This window comes from Coregonus lavaretus, assembly GCF_964263955.1.
Source record: "Coregonus lavaretus genome assembly, chromosome: 6".
Taxonomy (NCBI): Eukaryota; Metazoa; Chordata; class Actinopteri; order Salmoniformes; family Salmonidae; genus Coregonus; species Coregonus lavaretus.
The window spans coordinates 31,884,477-31,904,106 of NC_139993.1; the positions used below are offsets into that span (position 1 = coordinate 31,884,477).

General features: G+C 41.8%; 4 protein-coding genes across 4 annotated transcripts; 2 read left to right on the forward strand and 2 right to left on the reverse strand.

The window, feature by feature from the left end:
- Positions 1-2,374: 2,374 nt before the first annotated feature.
- LOC311130890 (large subunit GTPase 1 homolog) lies at positions 2,375-8,458 on the reverse strand. Its single transcript, XM_084163703.1, has 14 exons — positions 8,284-8,458; positions 7,894-8,020; positions 7,665-7,785; positions 7,430-7,516; positions 5,744-5,830; positions 5,592-5,652; positions 5,260-5,436; positions 4,659-5,129; positions 4,455-4,556; positions 4,194-4,337; positions 3,805-3,928; positions 3,594-3,673; positions 3,264-3,434; positions 2,375-3,092 (listed from the first exon to the last, which is right to left on the reverse strand). The coding sequence occupies exons 1-14, from the start codon at positions 8,374-8,376 to the stop codon at positions 2,901-2,903; spliced, it is 2,037 nt and encodes a 678-aa protein (XP_084019829.1). The 5' UTR covers positions 8,377-8,458; the 3' UTR covers positions 2,375-2,900.
- Positions 8,459-9,606: 1,148 nt separating this feature from the next.
- Positions 9,607-11,602, forward strand: LOC311131636 (protein FAM43A-like). Its single transcript, XM_084164724.1, has one exon. It carries the CDS (start codon positions 9,836-9,838, stop codon positions 10,874-10,876), a length of 1,041 nt encoding a protein of 346 aa, XP_084020850.1. The 5' UTR covers positions 9,607-9,835; the 3' UTR covers positions 10,877-11,602.
- Positions 11,603-12,041: 439 nt separating this feature from the next.
- On the reverse strand, positions 12,042-14,936 carry LOC311131638 (large subunit GTPase 1 homolog). The gene is made up of 4 exons (XM_084164726.1): positions 14,772-14,936; positions 14,382-14,508; positions 14,153-14,273; positions 12,042-14,004 (listed from the first exon to the last, which is right to left on the reverse strand). Exons 1-4 carry the CDS (start codon positions 14,862-14,864, stop codon positions 13,848-13,850), a joined length of 498 nt encoding a protein of 165 aa, XP_084020852.1. The 5' UTR covers positions 14,865-14,936; the 3' UTR covers positions 12,042-13,847.
- Positions 14,937-16,094: 1,158 nt separating this feature from the next.
- LOC311131637 (protein FAM43A-like) lies at positions 16,095-18,090 on the forward strand. The gene has a single exon (XM_084164725.1). It carries the CDS (start codon positions 16,324-16,326, stop codon positions 17,362-17,364), a length of 1,041 nt encoding a protein of 346 aa, XP_084020851.1. The 5' UTR covers positions 16,095-16,323; the 3' UTR covers positions 17,365-18,090.
- The last annotated feature ends 1,540 nt before the right edge of the window (positions 18,091-19,630 follow it).

Consider the following 19,630-nt stretch of genomic DNA (forward strand, 5'->3'; position numbering starts at 1 on the left):
TGCCAGGCATGTTGATGGCTTTACTTAGTTCCTAAATGTGTATTAATATGGTAGTCACATTTTAAATAATTTCTAAGGCACATTTAATGTACTTCCCTTTGGACATAATGCCCTGAGTTAGTACACCAGTCATGTGCAACAAAGCAAATAAATTGCAAACCAAGGAACACATTTCCAAAGGAACAGTCAGAGACACATTTCTGCTGTACACTAAAAGATAAAGGGGATTTTCTAAAGGAAAATGTAGGTTGGCTATAGCATATTGATATTCGAGTAACCGCTCTAACAATGGAAATGCGTGTCCTCAGATGGAAGGCAGGCGGGAGGTGAGATCAGGTGGGACCATTCTAGCCAATGAGAGGGCAGATACCCGTGTGAACAGGCCATAGAAATAAATAAAGGATTCATCTTTGTAGCTGTGCCATTGAGGCTATCTCCATTTCAAAGAAGTACATAGGAATCCCCACCCAGTTAACTACTTTAAAACGGTGGAAGCCCTCAATGGCAATGTCCATTATAAAACAGGTTATGTCTATGATGAGTCCTCTATCTATCTCTATGACAACAGGCACATCTCAGATATACTGTAGTCGTTTGTTGGGTAAATTGCCGAAATGCCACGTGCGTCCACTTACATCAGTACATTTGTAACAACCTAACCATTATGAAACTTCTATTTGATCACATAAGCCTCACATAGCAAATAAGCAATTGTTTTTTTTGCCCATATTCGACACACTCTCATTGAACTCCATACAAAAATTCCTCACACTGTGGGCTTATTTTCGTGGACAGATTTTGGGAGGAGTAAAACCTCTCTTCCTCTCTGGCTATAACGACACTATCAACAAGGCTGGTCCTACAGGCCCTAGTTTTGTCGCACCTAGTCTACTGTTCAGTAGTGTGGTCAGGTGCCACAAACAGGGACTTGGGGAAATTGCAGTTGGCTCAGAACAGGGCAGCACGGCTGGCCCTTAAAAGTACACAGAGAGCTAACATTAATGACATGCATGTCAGTCTCTCCTGGCTCAGAGTGGAAGAGAGATTGACTTCATCACTGCTTGTTTTTGTAAGAGGTGTTGACAAGCTGAATGTACCGAGCTGTCTGTTTGGAATACTGGCACACAGCTCGGACACCCATGCATACCCCACAAGACATGCCACCAGAGGTCTCTTCATAGTCCCCAAGTCCAGACCAGACTATGGGAGGCGCACAGTACTACATAGAGCCAAGAATGCACCTTATGGAACAACAGGGACTGTGAAGAGACACACACAAGGGTATAGACACATGCATACGCACACATTGTGATATTGTTGTATGGTGGTATTAAACATTTTGTATTGTAGATAGGTAGTGGTGTAATAATGTCATATGATGTACTGTTTTATATTTTGTTTTATATGTAATGTAAGTGCTTTAATATGTTTGGACCCCAGGAAGAGTAGCTGCTGCCTTGGCAGCAACTAATGGGGATCCCTAATAAATACAAATACAAATAGCTTCAAGTACCTCATTGAGGCTTATGTTGTGGCAGTTTGAGGATACACTCATAAGAGAGCCAAAAACACCACAAATTAACGTTTGAAAACCATCTGAAATATATAATTATTTCATCAGGGATCTTACACAATTGTTGTTGCTTCAAAGAAATGTAAAGCAAAGTAAGTCGGGTTGTAGATCTTAGGGAATCCAACTAGTTAATTATCTCTGTAAAGCAGGGGTCTTCAACCCTTTCTTGCCCAGGGCAAACCGGCGACCCAGGGACCCCCATTATACGTTTTTTTTTTTTTTATCACTTCTAGTCTTATAAGGTGAATGATAATGACAAAGAAAAGTAATCTTCATTTAAAAATGAATAGATATGGTAGATAGTTTAATTATTTTGACCTCCCCACATAATTACTAGAAAGGTAACTGAAAACATCTTTGCTAAGAGCAGCTCTTTAGCTGGTTAAACAAAGGTTAGCAAAAATGTATGCCCAAGTCAAGAAAGCTTACCAGCAGCCACATTATAATTGGAAGAGGAAGTGTAAACTCTAATATAGCCTATTAGCTAGAAAGGTAACTCCAAACACATTTTTGCTAAGAGCAGCTGTTTAGCTGGTTAAAACAAAGGTTAGTCATGTGTTGGCAAACATGCATGTCCAAGTCAAGAAAGCTTACCAGCAGCACTTGCCACACTGGTAGCCTATTCGTGGGTGCTTTTTCAAAGCCTACGTCAGATACTCCAGTGAGTGTAATTGGCTCCAATGAGTGAAATTTGCTCAATATTAGGAGTTGAGAAATAAAGTTGACATCAGTAGAAAGTATTCTCCTCTTTTCTACTGTAGGTATGTAATAATAAATACAAAAAAAATGGTTGTTGCTAGCGATATTCATAAAAACATTTTTAATTTCTAAAAAAAATCAACTTTTTAATATATTTTCGCAGACCCCCTGCAGGGGGCCCGCGGACCCCTGGTTGAATAGCCCTGCTGTAAAGTACAATAGGCTGCACCTTCTTGTATATGTAACAAACATCTATAACCAAATAAATCTTGACTGATTGATCTCCTTAGCAATTAATTTCATCTTGTTCAGAGTAAGGCTCAATTCCTAATTTGCAGAAATTCCTGGAATTGAGTGGACCCCAACTCTGCTGTGGCTATAGTGGAATGTACTGTCACTGCAATGCATAATGAGTTACACAGAATATTCTGAATAATGTTTGATATCAAAAGGCAACCAATCCCCGTTTCTCCATATTGCAAAATGCAATGGAGGTTATTGTTGTTGACCAGTCCCTACGTACAACTAAGTACCAATTCCTGTGTAATTGCATTGGAAAGTCCTTTGGGGGTTAACACTCCATTCCAATCCAAACTAATAGCGATTTCTAACAGTTTATAGATGTTCTTCAGGCATCCAGGTGCTTGGTGAGTCGGCGTACTTTCTCTTTCTTGTTCCTGTTGCCATGCTTCTTCCAGGGTTTGCCCACAGGCTGTTCTAAGCCAGGTTTCCCCTGATTTACCAGTTCACGCTGTCCTATGCTGCCTTCCTTGTAACCCATGAAAGACTGAACCCCCTTGGTGAGCGCCCGAACATTCTCCTGGAACAAAAAAGACAACAATGGGGTTAGTATCTGAATTATCCCATTTCACTACAACCAATGGCTGTAAGGTAATCTGCCTAGACTGGCTTGAGTTTGGTGTCTATCTTGACAGCTGTGTCCAAATTCGGCATTTTCATGTAATTTCTATGGAGTTGCCTTCTACTGTACCTGATGGAAGAAGTTCTTGTCGACCAGATTCTCGTGCCTCTTGACTTTGCTCGGTTTGTTGCCTATCTTGGAGTCTTCACCGTCTGCATCTCCGGACTGGAACTTGCTGTGCTGGGGCTGGAAGTCTGCAGCACTGATGTGGGGAGGAGGGTGGCAGTACAGCAGTTTTCCCTGGAGATGGTCAGAAAGAACCAGTTAGTGGTGCTGCTCTCCCATTACCACTACTGAATTTAGGTAAACAGACTAAACAATATTTAGACTATCCTGCCTGATAAACCAGAATTGTACAACAAGAGCATGTATTTGGTGGCAGGACGAGGGTTAACTTACAACGACGTAATCCTTGAGGATGTAACGGGCTGATCTCGACTGGTCAGGTTGTCCGTGTGTTGTCATGAAGCCCCTCATGTCTGAAAGAGAACAGATTAGAACAGTGTCAGTGGCTTGCTCCGACTCCATCACTATCACATGGCTTACGTTTTGCTATGTCGGTTGTTCTACACTGTGCTGTACTGAATAAGGACAGGGTTTATAGTCTCACATCCATAGGCCATCAGTAGCTCCTCATAGTTGGGTATGCGGTCGGGGTCCTCGTCTTCTCGTGGGCGGATGATGTTGATGCCATAGGTGCCCTCCAGCACATCCCGAGGAATAGTCTGACACACGTGAGCAGTCTGTTAAGGCCTTAACCACACTGAACACCCAATCAAACATCTGAAAACTCCTTTACCTGAGTGAAATGATGTGAAATGATTACATAATGTGCAGCTCTATTTTGGTCCAACTTAAACAGATCTAGCCGTGAATCAAATGTATTTTAAAAAGAGATTGCTCCAGTTTTATCTATTGATTGAGACAATAAATATTACTCTCTTCTACACCCATAACTAAACAGATGAGCGGTATGTAGGGTTGGTAATTGAAGGATATGAGTGAGATGGCAGGCACATGGTCTCTTATCTGGTCGATGGGCAGGATCCCACAGCAGATCATCTCAGCTTTAGTGGACACAAAGGAGGGCATAACCAGGCCAGGGCAGTCACACAGACACAGACCCGGCTCCACGTACAGCGTCTGGAACACACACAAACACACTTGAAGGCTTTATTTGACGCCGTAAGAAAAATGTATCGTCACTAAGGCACACATTTCTAGAGGTCCAGCAGGCTACATCAGAGAGCCGTTCTTTACCTGAAAGTGCTTCGTGTGCCCAGGCGTGACTGAGACGGACACCTTCTTATTTCTCAGAATGGTGTTGATGGTGGAACTTTTGCCCACATTGGGATACCCCACCTGTTCAGAGAGTATATAGGAGAAATTGAGCTCCCACAAATGTCACTCCAAACACAATACCTGTTCTATTGATTTCCAGTGTGTGTATCTGTGTGTACCCACCAGCCCCACTGTGAGCTCGCCCTCTTTCAACGTTGGCCCATCGTGAGCAGCCTTAAATATGGCCAGCAGCTCATCTTTGGTCAGCAGGCGACTGGAGTTGTGGAAGGCGGAGCCGTGGGTGGAGCCATCTATACTCTCTTCGTCGTCTGCCTCCTCACCCTCTGATGCCTCCTCACCCTCTGATATCTCCTCACCCTCTGATACCTCCTCACCCTCTGATACCTCCTCACCCTCTGATACCTCCTCACCCTCTGATGCCGTCTGCCAGTCTCCCTCTGCTACGCAGTCTTTAAACTGCTCCCCTCTCTGCTGCTCCTCTTCCATATCACTCTCCTCATTTTCTTCCTCCTCACTCTCTTCCTTGTTATCCTCTACCTCCCGTCTTCGGCTCACATTGTCGTTGTCTGGCATTCCCTCCTCTTCATCCTCTGCTTCGCTCTTTTCATCCTCCTGCTCCTCCACTTCCATTCCCTGTGTAGAATGAACAAGGGCAGAAGAGGAGAACCCTAGCAACTTGTCTTTCATCAGTCAAAAAAGTAACCAGGTTTAACCAGGCTAAGACCAGCCCTTCCAATTAAAAATGTGACTGCCTCCTCCTCACCTTCTCCTCTGCCTCCAGCCTCTCGTTCTCCACCAGTGCGGACCAGAACACAGCGCGGAGGCCCTCTCTCTGGAAGTATCTGGCCCAAATCCTCCGCTGCTGCCGGGTCAGCAGGTCAGCCTTGTTCACCAGCAGCAAGTTCACCTTGTACCGGGACACCTCCTTTACATAGCACTCCTACAGGAACCAGGAAGACCAATGGGTGAAATGCTGCAATGTTTCCCTTACTATCAGTTTGGTGGGGCGGGTTCCCCAACCTGGCAATGTCATCCCCCATTCAAGAAAAATTGGCCTCAATTGTTTGATGTGACAGCCTTAGGCACTTTACTTACCAGGTCAGGGCAACGAAATAGCAATGGGTTTCTGGCATCAACAATCTGAACAACAACGTCACTGCAGAGGAAAAGTCACAACATTTCCACCATCATACAAGGCATCAAACAGCTGACAATCACTCAAAAGACAGAGCAGCTCTGATTCCTACCTCCTCTCAATCACTCTCCAGAGCTGTCTCCAGAAATCCAAATTTCTCTCAAAAGGGGTGAGAATCATTTTCTGCTCCTCTTCAAGCCTATAAAACAAGATAGATAAACTTCAGGGCACTGATGACAGAAATCTGTGTTAACCCTTTAACGGTCTCTTCTTAAAAAACTTTAAATTCCTTTTACTAACTCATAAGAACTTCCAATTGTTTTTTTCCCCCCAACTTTATGATTTTGGAAATAACAGAGCTACCAGGCGGTTGAGAAGTCAAGGGTCATACTAGCAATGCCATATTAGAATGTCAATTTGCATAGCATTTTTACTCATCTCAATATTACAAAAATTACTTTACATTTACATCATTTAGCAGTCGCTCTTATCCAGAGCGACTTACAAATTGGTGCATTCAACTTTATGATAGCCAGTGGGACAACCCTTTTTTTTTTTTATGGGGGGGGGGGGGGGGTAGAAGGATTACTTTTATACTATTCCAGGTATTCCTTAAAGAGGTAGGGTTTCAAGTGTCTCCGGAAGGTGGTCAGTGACTCCGGCGTCGTGGGGGAGCTTGTTCCACCATTGGGGTGCCAGAGCAGCGAATAGCTTTGACTGGGCTGAGCGGTAACTGTGCTTCCGTAGAGGTAGGGTGCTAGTAGGCCAGAGGTGGATGAACGTAGTGCCCTCGTTTGGGTGTAGGGTCTGATCAGAGCCTGAAGGTAAGGAGGTGCCGTTCCCCTCACAGCTCCGTAGGCAAGCACCATGGTCTTGTAGTAGATGCAAGCCTCAACTGGAAGCCAGTGGAATGTGCGGAGGAGCAGGGTGACATGAGAGAACTTGGGATGGTTGAACACCAGACGGGCTGCAGCGTTCTGGATAAGTTGTAGGGGTTTAATGGCACAGGCAGGGAGCCCAGCCAACAGCGAGTTGCAGTAATCCAGATGGGAGATGACAAGTGCCTGGATTAGGACCTTTAGGTCTGCTTTTATAGGTAGGTAAGCATTGTTAAATGAGGACTGATGTCAAATTTCTCAAAATTATTGTAATTTTGTATGTCCAAACATTAATATTAAATTACATTGAAATGAATGCGTTTTCCGGTGGTGTATAGTGCAATGTCCCTTAAATTTAAAATGATCCCGGTTCTTCCACCATGTTTCCCACATGTTGAGACTACATTTTGAGATATGACAAAGTGTCGTTTTTTATTACTATTATAGAGCTTGCAAGCTTGTAGTCCTGAAAACCAGAAATGAGTTACCTCTGGTTAATTCAGCCATACCTATGGGGGAAATGAATGGGGAAATAATGGGGTTTTGGGATAAATACAGGCTTAGGAGATCTTATACATTTTATTCTATGAGATAATAGAATAAACCTTTATGAATTATGAAACCTTTATGTGCTTGTTTTGATTACATAAATGCTTCAAAATTCACAAAAGGTGACATTAGCTGATGAAGATTATATCATAGAACAAAACATATAAGATCTCCTCTGCGTTTACCACAGACTTCATTTTTGGCATTTATCCAAAAACACTACAAAAAAAACATTCATTTCCCCATAGGCTTTGGCCAACGAGCCATGGCGGAGTTAGTGCCTACAAAAAAGACTGCATTATTATTGCTCTATATGCATTATTTTAAGTGGTAAGTGGTGTGTAAGTGGTGTGATTGTAGGGGTTTCATACTCTGCCAGTTCTCGTCTCCACTCCAGGAAGCTGTCTCTCTCTGTCTGCTGGAGGACCTCTGGACTGGTGCTCTCATCCCAGTGAGGCCTGCAATATGACAAAACAAAGAAGATACAGTAATGGAACATCAGAGGCAATGCAATATTAGCACAAGTCTTACTACTAAGACAACTAGAAAGAACACAAAATAAATGTTGACAGTGTAATGTCTTTGGAGTCTCTGTGCTTACTGCACCTTCGTGGAATTCTGAGGAGTTGTTTGTTCTCTTCGTGCAGCTTCTTCAGCTTTGCCGTCTCCTCAGCTGTCAGTAATCCTGCCCGAGCTTCAGCTGCCACAAACTTGATGTTGAGCTTTTCTGGGGAAACATTTTACCCATCAGTTGCATCCTGGCAATCCAGTCTAAAGTACTTGTAGATGACAGTTTCAAGGATCACTTGTCACGTCAATGCAATAGAGTATTTACCTGCAACAAACTCTGTCCCAGCCATTTCAGCAGTTGCAAGGAAGTCATCCATAGAGCTCTGTTCAGTCACTGACTGCAGGTTGAGACGACCCCAATCGTAGCCATCGTTCAGTTCACTGGTGTGGAGCTGGCAATGTGAGATCAAGTTCAGTCATCAGAAAGTTGTCTAGTTAGCTACAGCTAATAAGACAGACGGCCATTAAAACAACATGTAGTTACTTTATTTTCAACAGGGCAGTATTCACCAAATTCTGCTTTTCTCCAGTTAACGTTACTCAGCTAAATAGTAAGCTAGTACTGGATAGAACCCTTGGAGGTAGGCATCTACTGTTATAGGTTTAGCTAGCTAGCTGTTGCAACTTGTATCATCAACATAACAGGTAACGTTACCCAAGTATCGCCCCTCTTGTTGCCTCGGCCTGCGTTGAGTCTCTCTTTTATCAGTGATCTCCCGAGCCCCATGGCAGACTTCTTCTTACCCATTTTAGGTTTGGGTTTAGCCTTGCTTGTTACCGCAAATCGCTTTTTGTCAAATTTAGCCCATGTGAGAATTGTTGTCCCATGAGGAAGTGAAACGGAACGTCCCAACTGCACTTAAGAATGACGAATAACTATCGAGATTAATCATTTTTTTATCTAATGTATAATTAGACTTATCTCTGGAGGTTATTGAATCAGACTCGGTGTGTATTTTTGTAGCTTTTATTATGAATTAATGTAATGATTTGCGCATTGACTTTGGATTTATGGTACATTCCAAAAGATGTGTCCAACACTCAAATATGCATTGAAGGAAACATCCTCCGCCAAAGAATTGTTCCGCCAAGGACAAATTCATGTGACATGTGCTACCATCTAAATGTCGATACTAAATTGTATACATTTCTACTCAATATATTTCTAATTACATGTCTGCAATGCATGCGCAACACAAGAAACAAGTTAAGATAGATTTGTAAACTATATTTTTTCATAACTGTAGGCCTTTGTTTTGTACATTTATACAGAGTTATTTTTTTCCTTTTTGGGGGGATAATTTTCAGAAATTCCACACTATTTTGTTTGGGGGTGTTTCATGAAGAGACTATTCTACTTTAGCCTAATTATACGTATAGCCTACTTATAACAGTCTTATTCTTAAACGTTATTTTATTTTAAGCTTGTTACAGACTAATGAAAGAGGCTTGGACGCACGTTATCAGTACGGGGGAAACTCTGTTGCATTGCCAACAGATGGCAGCATAAAACAAAGGATGAGTTCCACAATAATTATTTAATTATTTTGGTGCATTGCCATGCATTGAATAATTGACAGCAAACCAGCGTTACTTTGTATTATTCGCTTGATATAATGAAACTATAGGTAGGCTATTTATAGGTTATATTTGTATCTCTTGCATTTAGGTTTCTGTTTCTAGATACAGATAAGTTTTATCCGTTGTGTTCTGAGTGAGCGTAGGTACAACGGAATTATTGTTGAAATGTACAGGTCGGATGTATATAAACTGTTGTATCAGTTTTGTAAATTACCCTATATTTCCCAAATTCTTATTATTTCAGTTCATAAATAAACCTCGGTAAGTGCTGAGTGCCAATTGCATCCTCAAGGGAGAGTTGTTTCACTTTGGTCTCTCCCTCTATGTTCCCTTGCAGAGACACTGAAATGGTTCAACCCAGTATATATGCACTGTAGACAATCCCACTCTCAGCAGAACCAACTTCACAGTCTAGCAGTCAGCAACAACAGAATGGGATAGCGCAGTTGTGTGGTTATGGAGAAGTCTTCAGAGGATGAGCAAATGAAGTACAGGATAACTTGACCGTTTGTTGTATTGGAGTTGCTTTTAAATGAAAAGGGTCAGTAAAAATATCAGATTTAGTTGCAGTAAAACGTTCGCTGTAGTTGTAGATTGTATTGCTGTGGACGTGACACGACCATATAATGCTACCTTGGAAGAAGAATAAGTTCGATCTGATAGATGAAGATAAACAGTCGAAGCAGAAGGGTTATGCCGTGAGTTTGAACTACTCTGCGCTGACCTCCTTTGCCAAGTCTTGTCCGGAGAGTGCTTTGAACAGGGTTGGAAGCATGTTCAAGTCAAAAAGGAAAAAGGTGAAAATTACCAGCGAAGACCCCACATACACGGTCCTCTACCTGGGTAATGCCACCACCATCCAGTCGAAAGGAGAAGGCTGTACGGACGTGGCTGTGAGCAAGATTTGGGGCAAGAGCGAAATGGGCAAAAATGGCACGAAGATGAAACTGACCATCAGCTCGCAGGGCATCCGGATGGTGCATGTGGATGACAAGGCGAGAAGACCGGGACATTTGTATTTATTGCACCGGATAACCTATTGCGTTGCCGACCCAAGGTTACCCAAAATTTTCGCTTGGATATATAGACATGAGATGAAGCACAAGGCTGTGATGCTGCGGTGCCATGCCGTGCTGGTGTCCAAGCCGGAGAAGGCAAAGGCCATGGCACTGCTTTTGTACCAGACCTCGGCAACAGCACTTGCTGAATTTAAAAGACTTAAAAGGAGGGACGATGCAAGGCACCAGCAACAGCAGCTGATAGGGGAACAAACCATACCCCTTGTGCCCCTCAGGAAGCTTCTAAACGGACAGTGTTATTACAAACCCCCGGTGGAGCGCAGCAGGAGCGCGCCCAAATTGGGCTCTATCACAGAGGACTTGATCGGGGAGGAGGAGGAGGAGAAAGCGATGCTCTTTGAGTGTGAGGACATTCTAGACACGAATGACGATTGTGTGGGCAATGGTAAACAGGAACTGTCCCAGATTATCAGTGACCTTGGAGAGATGAGCATAGGAAACGACGTACAAACACTAAAAGCGGACTTTAGGGTTACCCGACTCCTCTCTGGTGAGAGCACAGGCAGCGAATCGTCAATAGAAAGCAACCAGGAGCCAATTTCGGTCTCAAACGGATTCGAGGGGGGGAAGATGCAGGAAATAACATGAATAAGTCTGCATTTTCCTGGAGCCAAATTTGACTCCACTAAGAATAATTTCCTTTTCTGTTTATTTTACGCTGTCCTTTTAAAGGAGAGTGTAGGCAATGCCTGTAGTATTGTGCCTCTTCGCTGACGTGAAAGGATATAAGAGGGTTGGTACAATGATTGTGGACAAAATCTGCACAAAAAACACCTGTTATTGAATGATATTCTGGGAAACATGGATAGCCTAAAAGGGGAGGACTGCATGCTGAGACTGAACCCCAAACTCGCAGTGCGCACCAGGACAGTGATTCCCACTCGTCAATAAGAGGGTTTGTATTAGAGCTTGTTTACCCAACCTATTTCCCTCGTGGAAATGCCATTTGTCTTGAACAACATTGTCCAGAAATATGTAACTTTACATTTTAAAAGCACGTTTACTTTTTGGTTCTATGGGTTAAATTAGAAGTCCCTCACTCTCCTTTCAGAACACTTTTCTACAATTAAAAACAGTTGTGAAATTCAGTCGAGTATTAAGTTTATTAGGCTATGTGTATAATATCGTTTTCTCGTAGGCCTACACGGTCTCATAAACATAATGTCATATCTTTGCTGTGCAAAAGAAAATTACCCTAATGTATTAAGATGTACATAGTAAATGCATTATGTGTATACAAATATGTTCTTTTTTAAAGGAGAAAAATGTGGTTTGTTTATGTGAACCTAAAAAAATACCAATAAAAAATATATGCAGGCGTTTGTATAGTTTATGCACTCATTTGGTACATTATTTCTAAGAATCCAGTATCATTTCCATAAAGTATGTGCACCCTGTGATTTGATGCCTCAACTTTACCCCTCCAAATTTAGGTCAGATCATGATTATTTCGAATCATGCATCACTGGGTTTAGAATTGCAATGAATTAATGGAAACATATCAACATTCACACTTAAAAAATGTGAAGGCCTACATTTTTGCATGTAACTGATTGATAACTGATGAATTTACCAACATGACACCCATCATTATTGGGAATCACATCATTTTGGGGAAATAGTTTTAGTGGAGTTTGGCATGCATGGGAGAGACATCTCATGGACAAGTTTATTCTGGGAAAGGGGAAATACTCTCTTGTTCTAATGATTTCTAGTAAATTAGTCAACTGTCAGTTCTCTCAGAAACATTTCTGCATTGTTCAGTTTATTTTGGTGACAATGTTTCAAGAGGGTGTTACATGTAGTAGATCCATTACTTGTTGAGTCGACACCTGCAGTGCAAATCACATCGCAAAAAACACCTATTTTCTCTCCAACTCTGTTTTTGAAAGGTGGGCTCACGGTATTGCAGTCACCATTGGAATGAGGTGATTACTAGAAATGTTTCATGATTGTTATTATGGTGTAGTCATATAACCATAGGGACAGGCCCAGGTAAACCACAACACCGCTAGGGGCTCAAGTCATGAAAGAGAGCATTGTGTTACATCAAACAAATACTTAATGTAAGACCAATGAGTCTTTTTATAGTAGTTACTAAACTAATTGTTATCAATCTATTATTACAACTTAGTTACTGCATAATTTGGTACAGATTTAAGTTATGTACGTACTTTACAAATATCAATGTGTATCAATACCAGTCATGTCTGTATGTTAGCCCAAATGTCAGCGTGTTTGATATTTAAAATCTTGCCTACAGCCTGGGTTGTCTTGCCTGAACAGAATACGCTCTTATTAGGTTCCATACAGATCCTATTTCTATGTTAGGCTCACATACACATGTGACCTACAGTGTCATATAGGAGGATATCTGCATTCACAGACTGCCACCACACTGCTACTTTTACTGCTTTTCTATAAGTGGAAGGACTGTCACGGCTACTTCCTGTCCATGCTCTACCAAACCCGTAGCAACCGGCCCACATGAATGCCACCAACTGTATTCAGTTCCTGCCTGTCACATTGAGTGGTATTAATAACACAGTGGTGCCACTGTGGTCACAGCACTGCTCTGTCGGGGCTGTCACACTACTGGGCATGGTGTTTTGCAGATCATATTTCATGAGAAGGGAGCTGAGGGCAGTCACCACTCTCTGTGGCTGTCTGTCTGCGAGGACTACTGTATTGTTGTGGCCATTAGTATTCTAGTCAGGGATAGTTCAGTGCTGCTCCAGCCCAGCATTAGCCTCAGTCTGTCTGCCAGTGCTTTACTCCAGAGCCCTCTACAGCATGCAGAGATGCTACTTCAGAGGCAGCCACTTCTACCTATGCTGCGGCTCAGTAATATGAACTGAATTAGAGATGAGGGGAGAAAGGTGAGCTTGTTCCCTGTTTATAATCCAGGTGATGTGTGGAGGTATCTTGTTAAATGAACAGTGCCTATTGTACTAAACCAACAGACTCTCAAAATTATTGTAATTTTGTATGTCCAAACATTAATATTAAATTACATTGAAATGAATGCGTTTTCCGGTGGTGTATAGTGCAATGTCCCTTAAATTTAAAATGATCCCGGTTCTTCCACCATGTTTCCCACATGTTGAGACTACATTTTGAGATATGACAAAGTGTCGTTTTTTATTACTATTATAGAGCTTGCAAGCTTGTAGTCCTGAAAACCAGAAATGAGTTACCTCTGGTTAATTCAGCCATACCTATGGGGGAAATGAATGGGGAAATAATGGGGTTTTGGGATAAATACAGGCTTAGGAGATCTTATACATTTTATTCTATGAGATAATAGAATAAACCTTTATGAATTATGAAACCTTTATGTGCTTGTTTTGATTACATAAATGCTTCAAAATTCACAAAAGGTGACATTAGCTGATGAAGATTATATCATAGAACAAAACATATAAGATCTCCTCTGCGTTTACCACAGACTTCATTTTTGGCATTTATCCAAAAACACTACAAAAAAAACATTCATTTCCCCATAGGCTTTGGCCAACGAGCCATGGCGGAGTTAGTGCCTACAAAAAAGACTGCATTATTATTGCTCTATATGCATTATTTTAAGTGGTAAGTGGTGTGTAAGTGGTGTGATTGTAGGGGTTTCATACTCTGCCAGTTCTCGTCTCCACTCCAGGAAGCTGTCTCTCTCTGTCTGCTGGAGGACCTCTGGACTGGTGCTCTCATCCCAGTGAGGCCTGCAATATGACAAAACAAAGAAGATACAGTAATGGAACATCAGAGGCAATGCAATATTAGCACAAGTCTTACTACTAAGACAACTAGAAAGAACACAAAATAAATGTTGACAGTGTAATGTCTTTGGAGTCTCTGTGCTTACTGCACCTTCGTGGAATTCTGAGGAGTTGTTTGTTCTCTTCGTGCAGCTTCTTCAGCTTTGCCGTCTCCTCAGCTGTCAGTAATCCTGCCCGAGCTTCAGCTGCCACAAACTTGATGTTGAGCTTTTCTGGGGAAACATTTTACCCATCAGTTGCATCCTGGCAATCCAGTCTAAAGTACTTGTAGATGACAGTTTCAAGGATCACTTGTCACGTCAATGCAATAGAGTATTTACCTGCAACAAACTCTGTCCCAGCCATTTCAGCAGTTGCAAGGAAGTCATCCATAGAGCTCTGTTCAGTCACTGACTGCAGGTTGAGACGACCCCAATCGTAGCCATCGTTCAGTTCACTGGTGTGGAGCTGGCAATGTGAGATCAAGTTCAGTCATCAGAAAGTTGTCTAGTTAGCTACAGCTAATAAGACAGACGGCCATTAAAACAACATGTAGTTACTTTATTTTCAACAGGGCAGTATTCACCAAATTCTGCTTTTCTCCAGTTAACGTTACTCAGCTAAATAGTAAGCTAGTACTGGATAGAACCCTTGGAGGTAGGCATCTACTGTTATAGGTTTAGCTAGCTAGCTGTTGCAACTTGTATCATCAACATAACAGGTAACGTTACCCAAGTATCGCCCCTCTTGTTGCCTCGGCCTGCGTTGAGTCTCTCTTTTATCAGTGATCTCCCGAGCCCCATGGCAGACTTCTTCTTACCCATTTTAGGTTTGGGTTTAGCCTTGCTTGTTACCGCAAATCGCTTTTTGTCAAATTTAGCCCATGTGAGAATTGTTGTCCCATGAGGAAGTGAAACGGAACGTCCCAACTGCACTTAAGAATGACGAATAACTATCGAGATTAATCATTTTTTTATCTAATGTATAATTAGACTTATCTCTGGAGGTTATTGAATCAGACTCGGTGTGTATTTTTGTAGCTTTTATTATGAATTAATGTAATGATTTGCGCATTGACTTTGGATTTATGGTACATTCCAAAAGATGTGTCCAACACTCAAATATGCATTGAAGGAAACATCCTCCGCCAAAGAATTGTTCCGCCAAGGACAAATTCATGTGACATGTGCTACCATCTAAATGTCGATACTAAATTGTATACATTTCTACTCAATATATTTCTAATTACATGTCTGCAATGCATGCGCAACACAAGAAACAAGTTAAGATAGATTTGTAAACTATATTTTTTCATAACTGTAGGCCTTTGTTTTGTACATTTATACAGAGTTATTTTTTTCCTTTTTGGGGGGATAATTTTCAGAAATTCCACACTATTTTGTTTGGGGGTGTTTCATGAAGAGACTATTCTACTTTAGCCTAATTATACGTATAGCCTACTTATAACAGTCTTATTCTTAAACGTTATTTTATTTTAAGCTTGTTACAGACTAATGAAAGAGGCTTGGACGCACGTTATCAGTACGGGGGAAACTCTGTTGCATTGCCAACAGATGGCAGCATAAAACAAAGGATGAGTTCCACAATAATTATTTAATTATTTTGGTGCATTGCCATGCATTGAATAATTGACAGCAAACCAGCGTTACTTTGTATTATTCGCTTGATATAATGAAACTATAGGTAGGCTATTTATAGGTTATATTTGTATCTCTTGCATTTAGGTTTCTGTTTCTAGATACAGATAAGTTTTATCCGTTGTGTTCTGAGTGAGCGTAGGTACAACGGAATTATTGTTGAAATGTACAGGTCGGATGTATATAAACTGTTGTATCAGTTTTGTAAATTACCCTATATTTCCCAAATTCTTATTATTTCAGTTCATAAATAAACCTCGGTAAGTGCTGAGTGCCAATTGCATCCTCAAGGGAGAGTTGTTTCACTTTGGTCTCTCCCTCTATGTTCCCTTGCAGAGACACTGAAATGGTTCAACCCAGTATATATGCACTGTAGACAATCCCACTCTCAGCAGAACCAACTTCACAGTCTAGCAGTCAGCAACAACAGAATGGGATAGCGCAGTTGTGTGGTTATGGAGAAGTCTTCAGAGGATGAGCAAATGAAGTACAGGATAACTTGACCGTTTGTTGTATTGGAGTTGCTTTTAAATGAAAAGGGTCAGTAAAAATATCAGATTTAGTTGCAGTAAAACGTTCGCTGTAGTTGTAGATTGTATTGCTGTGGACGTGACACGACCATATAATGCTACCTTGGAAGAAGAATAAGTTCGATCTGATAGATGAAGATAAACAGTCGAAGCAGAAGGGTTATGCCGTGAGTTTGAACTACTCTGCGCTGACCTCCTTTGCCAAGTCTTGTCCGGAGAGTGCTTTGAACAGGGTTGGAAGCATGTTCAAGTCAAAAAGGAAAAAGGTGAAAATTACCAGCGAAGACCCCACATACACGGTCCTCTACCTGGGTAATGCCACCACCATCCAGTCGAAAGGAGAAGGCTGTACGGACGTGGCTGTGAGCAAGATTTGGGGCAAGAGCGAAATGGGCAAAAATGGCACGAAGATGAAACTGACCATCAGCTCGCAGGGCATCCGGATGGTGCATGTGGATGACAAGGCGAGAAGACCGGGACATTTGTATTTATTGCACCGGATAACCTATTGCGTTGCCGACCCAAGGTTACCCAAAATTTTCGCTTGGATATATAGACATGAGATGAAGCACAAGGCTGTGATGCTGCGGTGCCATGCCGTGCTGGTGTCCAAGCCGGAGAAGGCAAAGGCCATGGCACTGCTTTTGTACCAGACCTCGGCAACAGCACTTGCTGAATTTAAAAGACTTAAAAGGAGGGACGATGCAAGGCACCAGCAACAGCAGCTGATAGGGGAACAAACCATACCCCTTGTGCCCCTCAGGAAGCTTCTAAACGGACAGTGTTATTACAAACCCCCGGTGGAGCGCAGCAGGAGCGCGCCCAAATTGGGCTCTATCACAGAGGACTTGATCGGGGAGGAGGAGGAGGAGAAAGCGATGCTCTTTGAGTGTGAGGACATTCTAGACACGAATGACGATTGTGTGGGCAATGGTAAACAGGAACTGTCCCAGATTATCAGTGACCTTGGAGAGATGAGCATAGGAAACGACGTACAAACACTAAAAGCGGACTTTAGGGTTACCCGACTCCTCTCTGGTGAGAGCACAGGCAGCGAATCGTCAATAGAAAGCAACCAGGAGCCAATTTCGGTCTCAAACGGATTCGAGGGGGGGAAGATGCAGGAAATAACATGAATAAGTCTGCATTTTCCTGGAGCCAAATTTGACTCCACTAAGAATAATTTCCTTTTCTGTTTATTTTACGCTGTCCTTTTAAAGGAGAGTGTAGGCAATGCCTGTAGTATTGTGCCTCTTCGCTGACGTGAAAGGATATAAGAGGGTTGGTACAATGATTGTGGACAAAATCTGCACAAAAAACACCTGTTATTGAATGATATTCTGGGAAACATGGATAGCCTAAAAGGGGAGGACTGCATGCTGAGACTGAACCCCAAACTCGCAGTGCGCACCAGGACAGTGATTCCCACTCGTCAATAAGAGGGTTTGTATTAGAGCTTGTTTACCCAACCTATTTCCCTCGTGGAAATGCCATTTGTCTTGAACAACATTGTCCAGAAATATGTAACTTTACATTTTAAAAGCACGTTTACTTTTTGGTTCTATGGGTTAAATTAGAAGTCCCTCACTCTCCTTTCAGAACACTTTTCTACAATTAAAAACAGTTGTGAAATTCAGTCGAGTATTAAGTTTATTAGGCTATGTGTATAATATCGTTTTCTCGTAGGCCTACACGGTCTCATAAACATAATGTCATATCTTTGCTGTGCAAAAGAAAATTACCCTAATGTATTAAGATGTACATAGTAAATGCATTATGTGTATACAAATATGTTCTTTTTTAAAGGAGAAAAATGTGGTTTGTTTATGTGAACCTAAAAAAATACCAATAAAAAATATATGCAGGCGTTTGTATAGTTTATGCACTCATTTGGTACATTATTTCTAAGAATCCAGTATCATTTCCATAAAGTATGTGCACCCTGTGATTTGATGCCTCAACTTTACCCCTCCAAATTTAGGTCAGATCATGATTATTTCGAATCATGCATCACTGGGTTTAGAATTGCAATGAATTAATGGAAACATATCAACATTCACACTTAAAAAATGTGAAGGCCTACATTTTTGCATGTAACTGATTGATAACTGATGAATTTACCAACATGACACCCATCATTATTGGGAATCACATCATTTTGGGGAAATAGTTTTAGTGGAGTTTGGCATGCATGGGAGAGACATCTCATGGACAAGTTTATTCTGGGAAAGGGGAAATACTCTCTTGTTCTAATGATTTCTAGTAAATTAGTCAACTGTCAGTTCTCTCAGAAACATTTCTGCATTGTTCAGTTTATTTTGGTGACAATGTTTCAAGAGGGTGTTACATGTAGTAGATCCATTACTTGTTGAGTCGACACCTGCAGTGCAAATCACATCGCAAAAAACACCTATTTTCTCTCCAACTCTGTTTTTGAAAGGTGGGCTCACGGTATTGCAGTCACCATTGGAATGAGGTGATTACTAGAAATGTTTCATGATTGTTATTATGGTGTAGTCATATAACCATAGGGACAGGCCCAGGTAAACCACAACACCGCTAGGGGCTCAAGTCATGAAAGAGAGCATTGTGTTACATCAAACAAATACTTAATGTAAGACCAATGAGTCTTTTTATAGTAGTTACTAAACTAATTGTTATCAATCTATTATTACAACTTAGTTACTGCATAATTTGGTACAGATTTAAGTTCTGTACGTACTTTACAAATATCAATGTGTATCAATACCAGTCATGTCTGTATGTTAGCCCAAATGTCAGCGTGTTTGATATTTAAAATCTTGCCTACAGCCTGGGTTGTCTTGCCTGAACAGAATACGCTCTTATTAGGTTCCATACAGATCCTATTTCTATGTTAGGCTCACATACACATGTGACCTACAGTGTCATATAGGAGGATATCTGCATTCACAGACTGCCACCACACTGCTACTTTTACTGCTTTTCTATAAGTGGAAGGACTGTCACGGCTACTTCCTGTCCATGCTCTACCAAACCCGTAGCAACCGGCCCACATGAATGCCACCAACTGTATTCAGTTCCTGCCTGTCACATTGAGTGGTATTAATAACACAGTGGTGCCACTGTGGTCACAGCACTGCTCTGTCGGGGCTGTCACACTACTGGGCATGGTGTTTTGCAGATCATATTTCATGAGAAGGGAGCTGAGGGCAGTCACCACTCTCTGTGGCTGTCTGTCTGCGAGGACTACTGTATTGTTGTGGCCATTAGTATTCTAGTCAGGGATAGTTCAGTGCTGCTCCAGCCCAGCATTAGCCTCAGTCTGTCTGCCAGTGCTTTACTCCAGAGCCCTCTACAGCATGCAGAGATGCTACTTCAGAGGCAGCCACTTCTACCTATGCTGCGGCTCAGTAATATGAA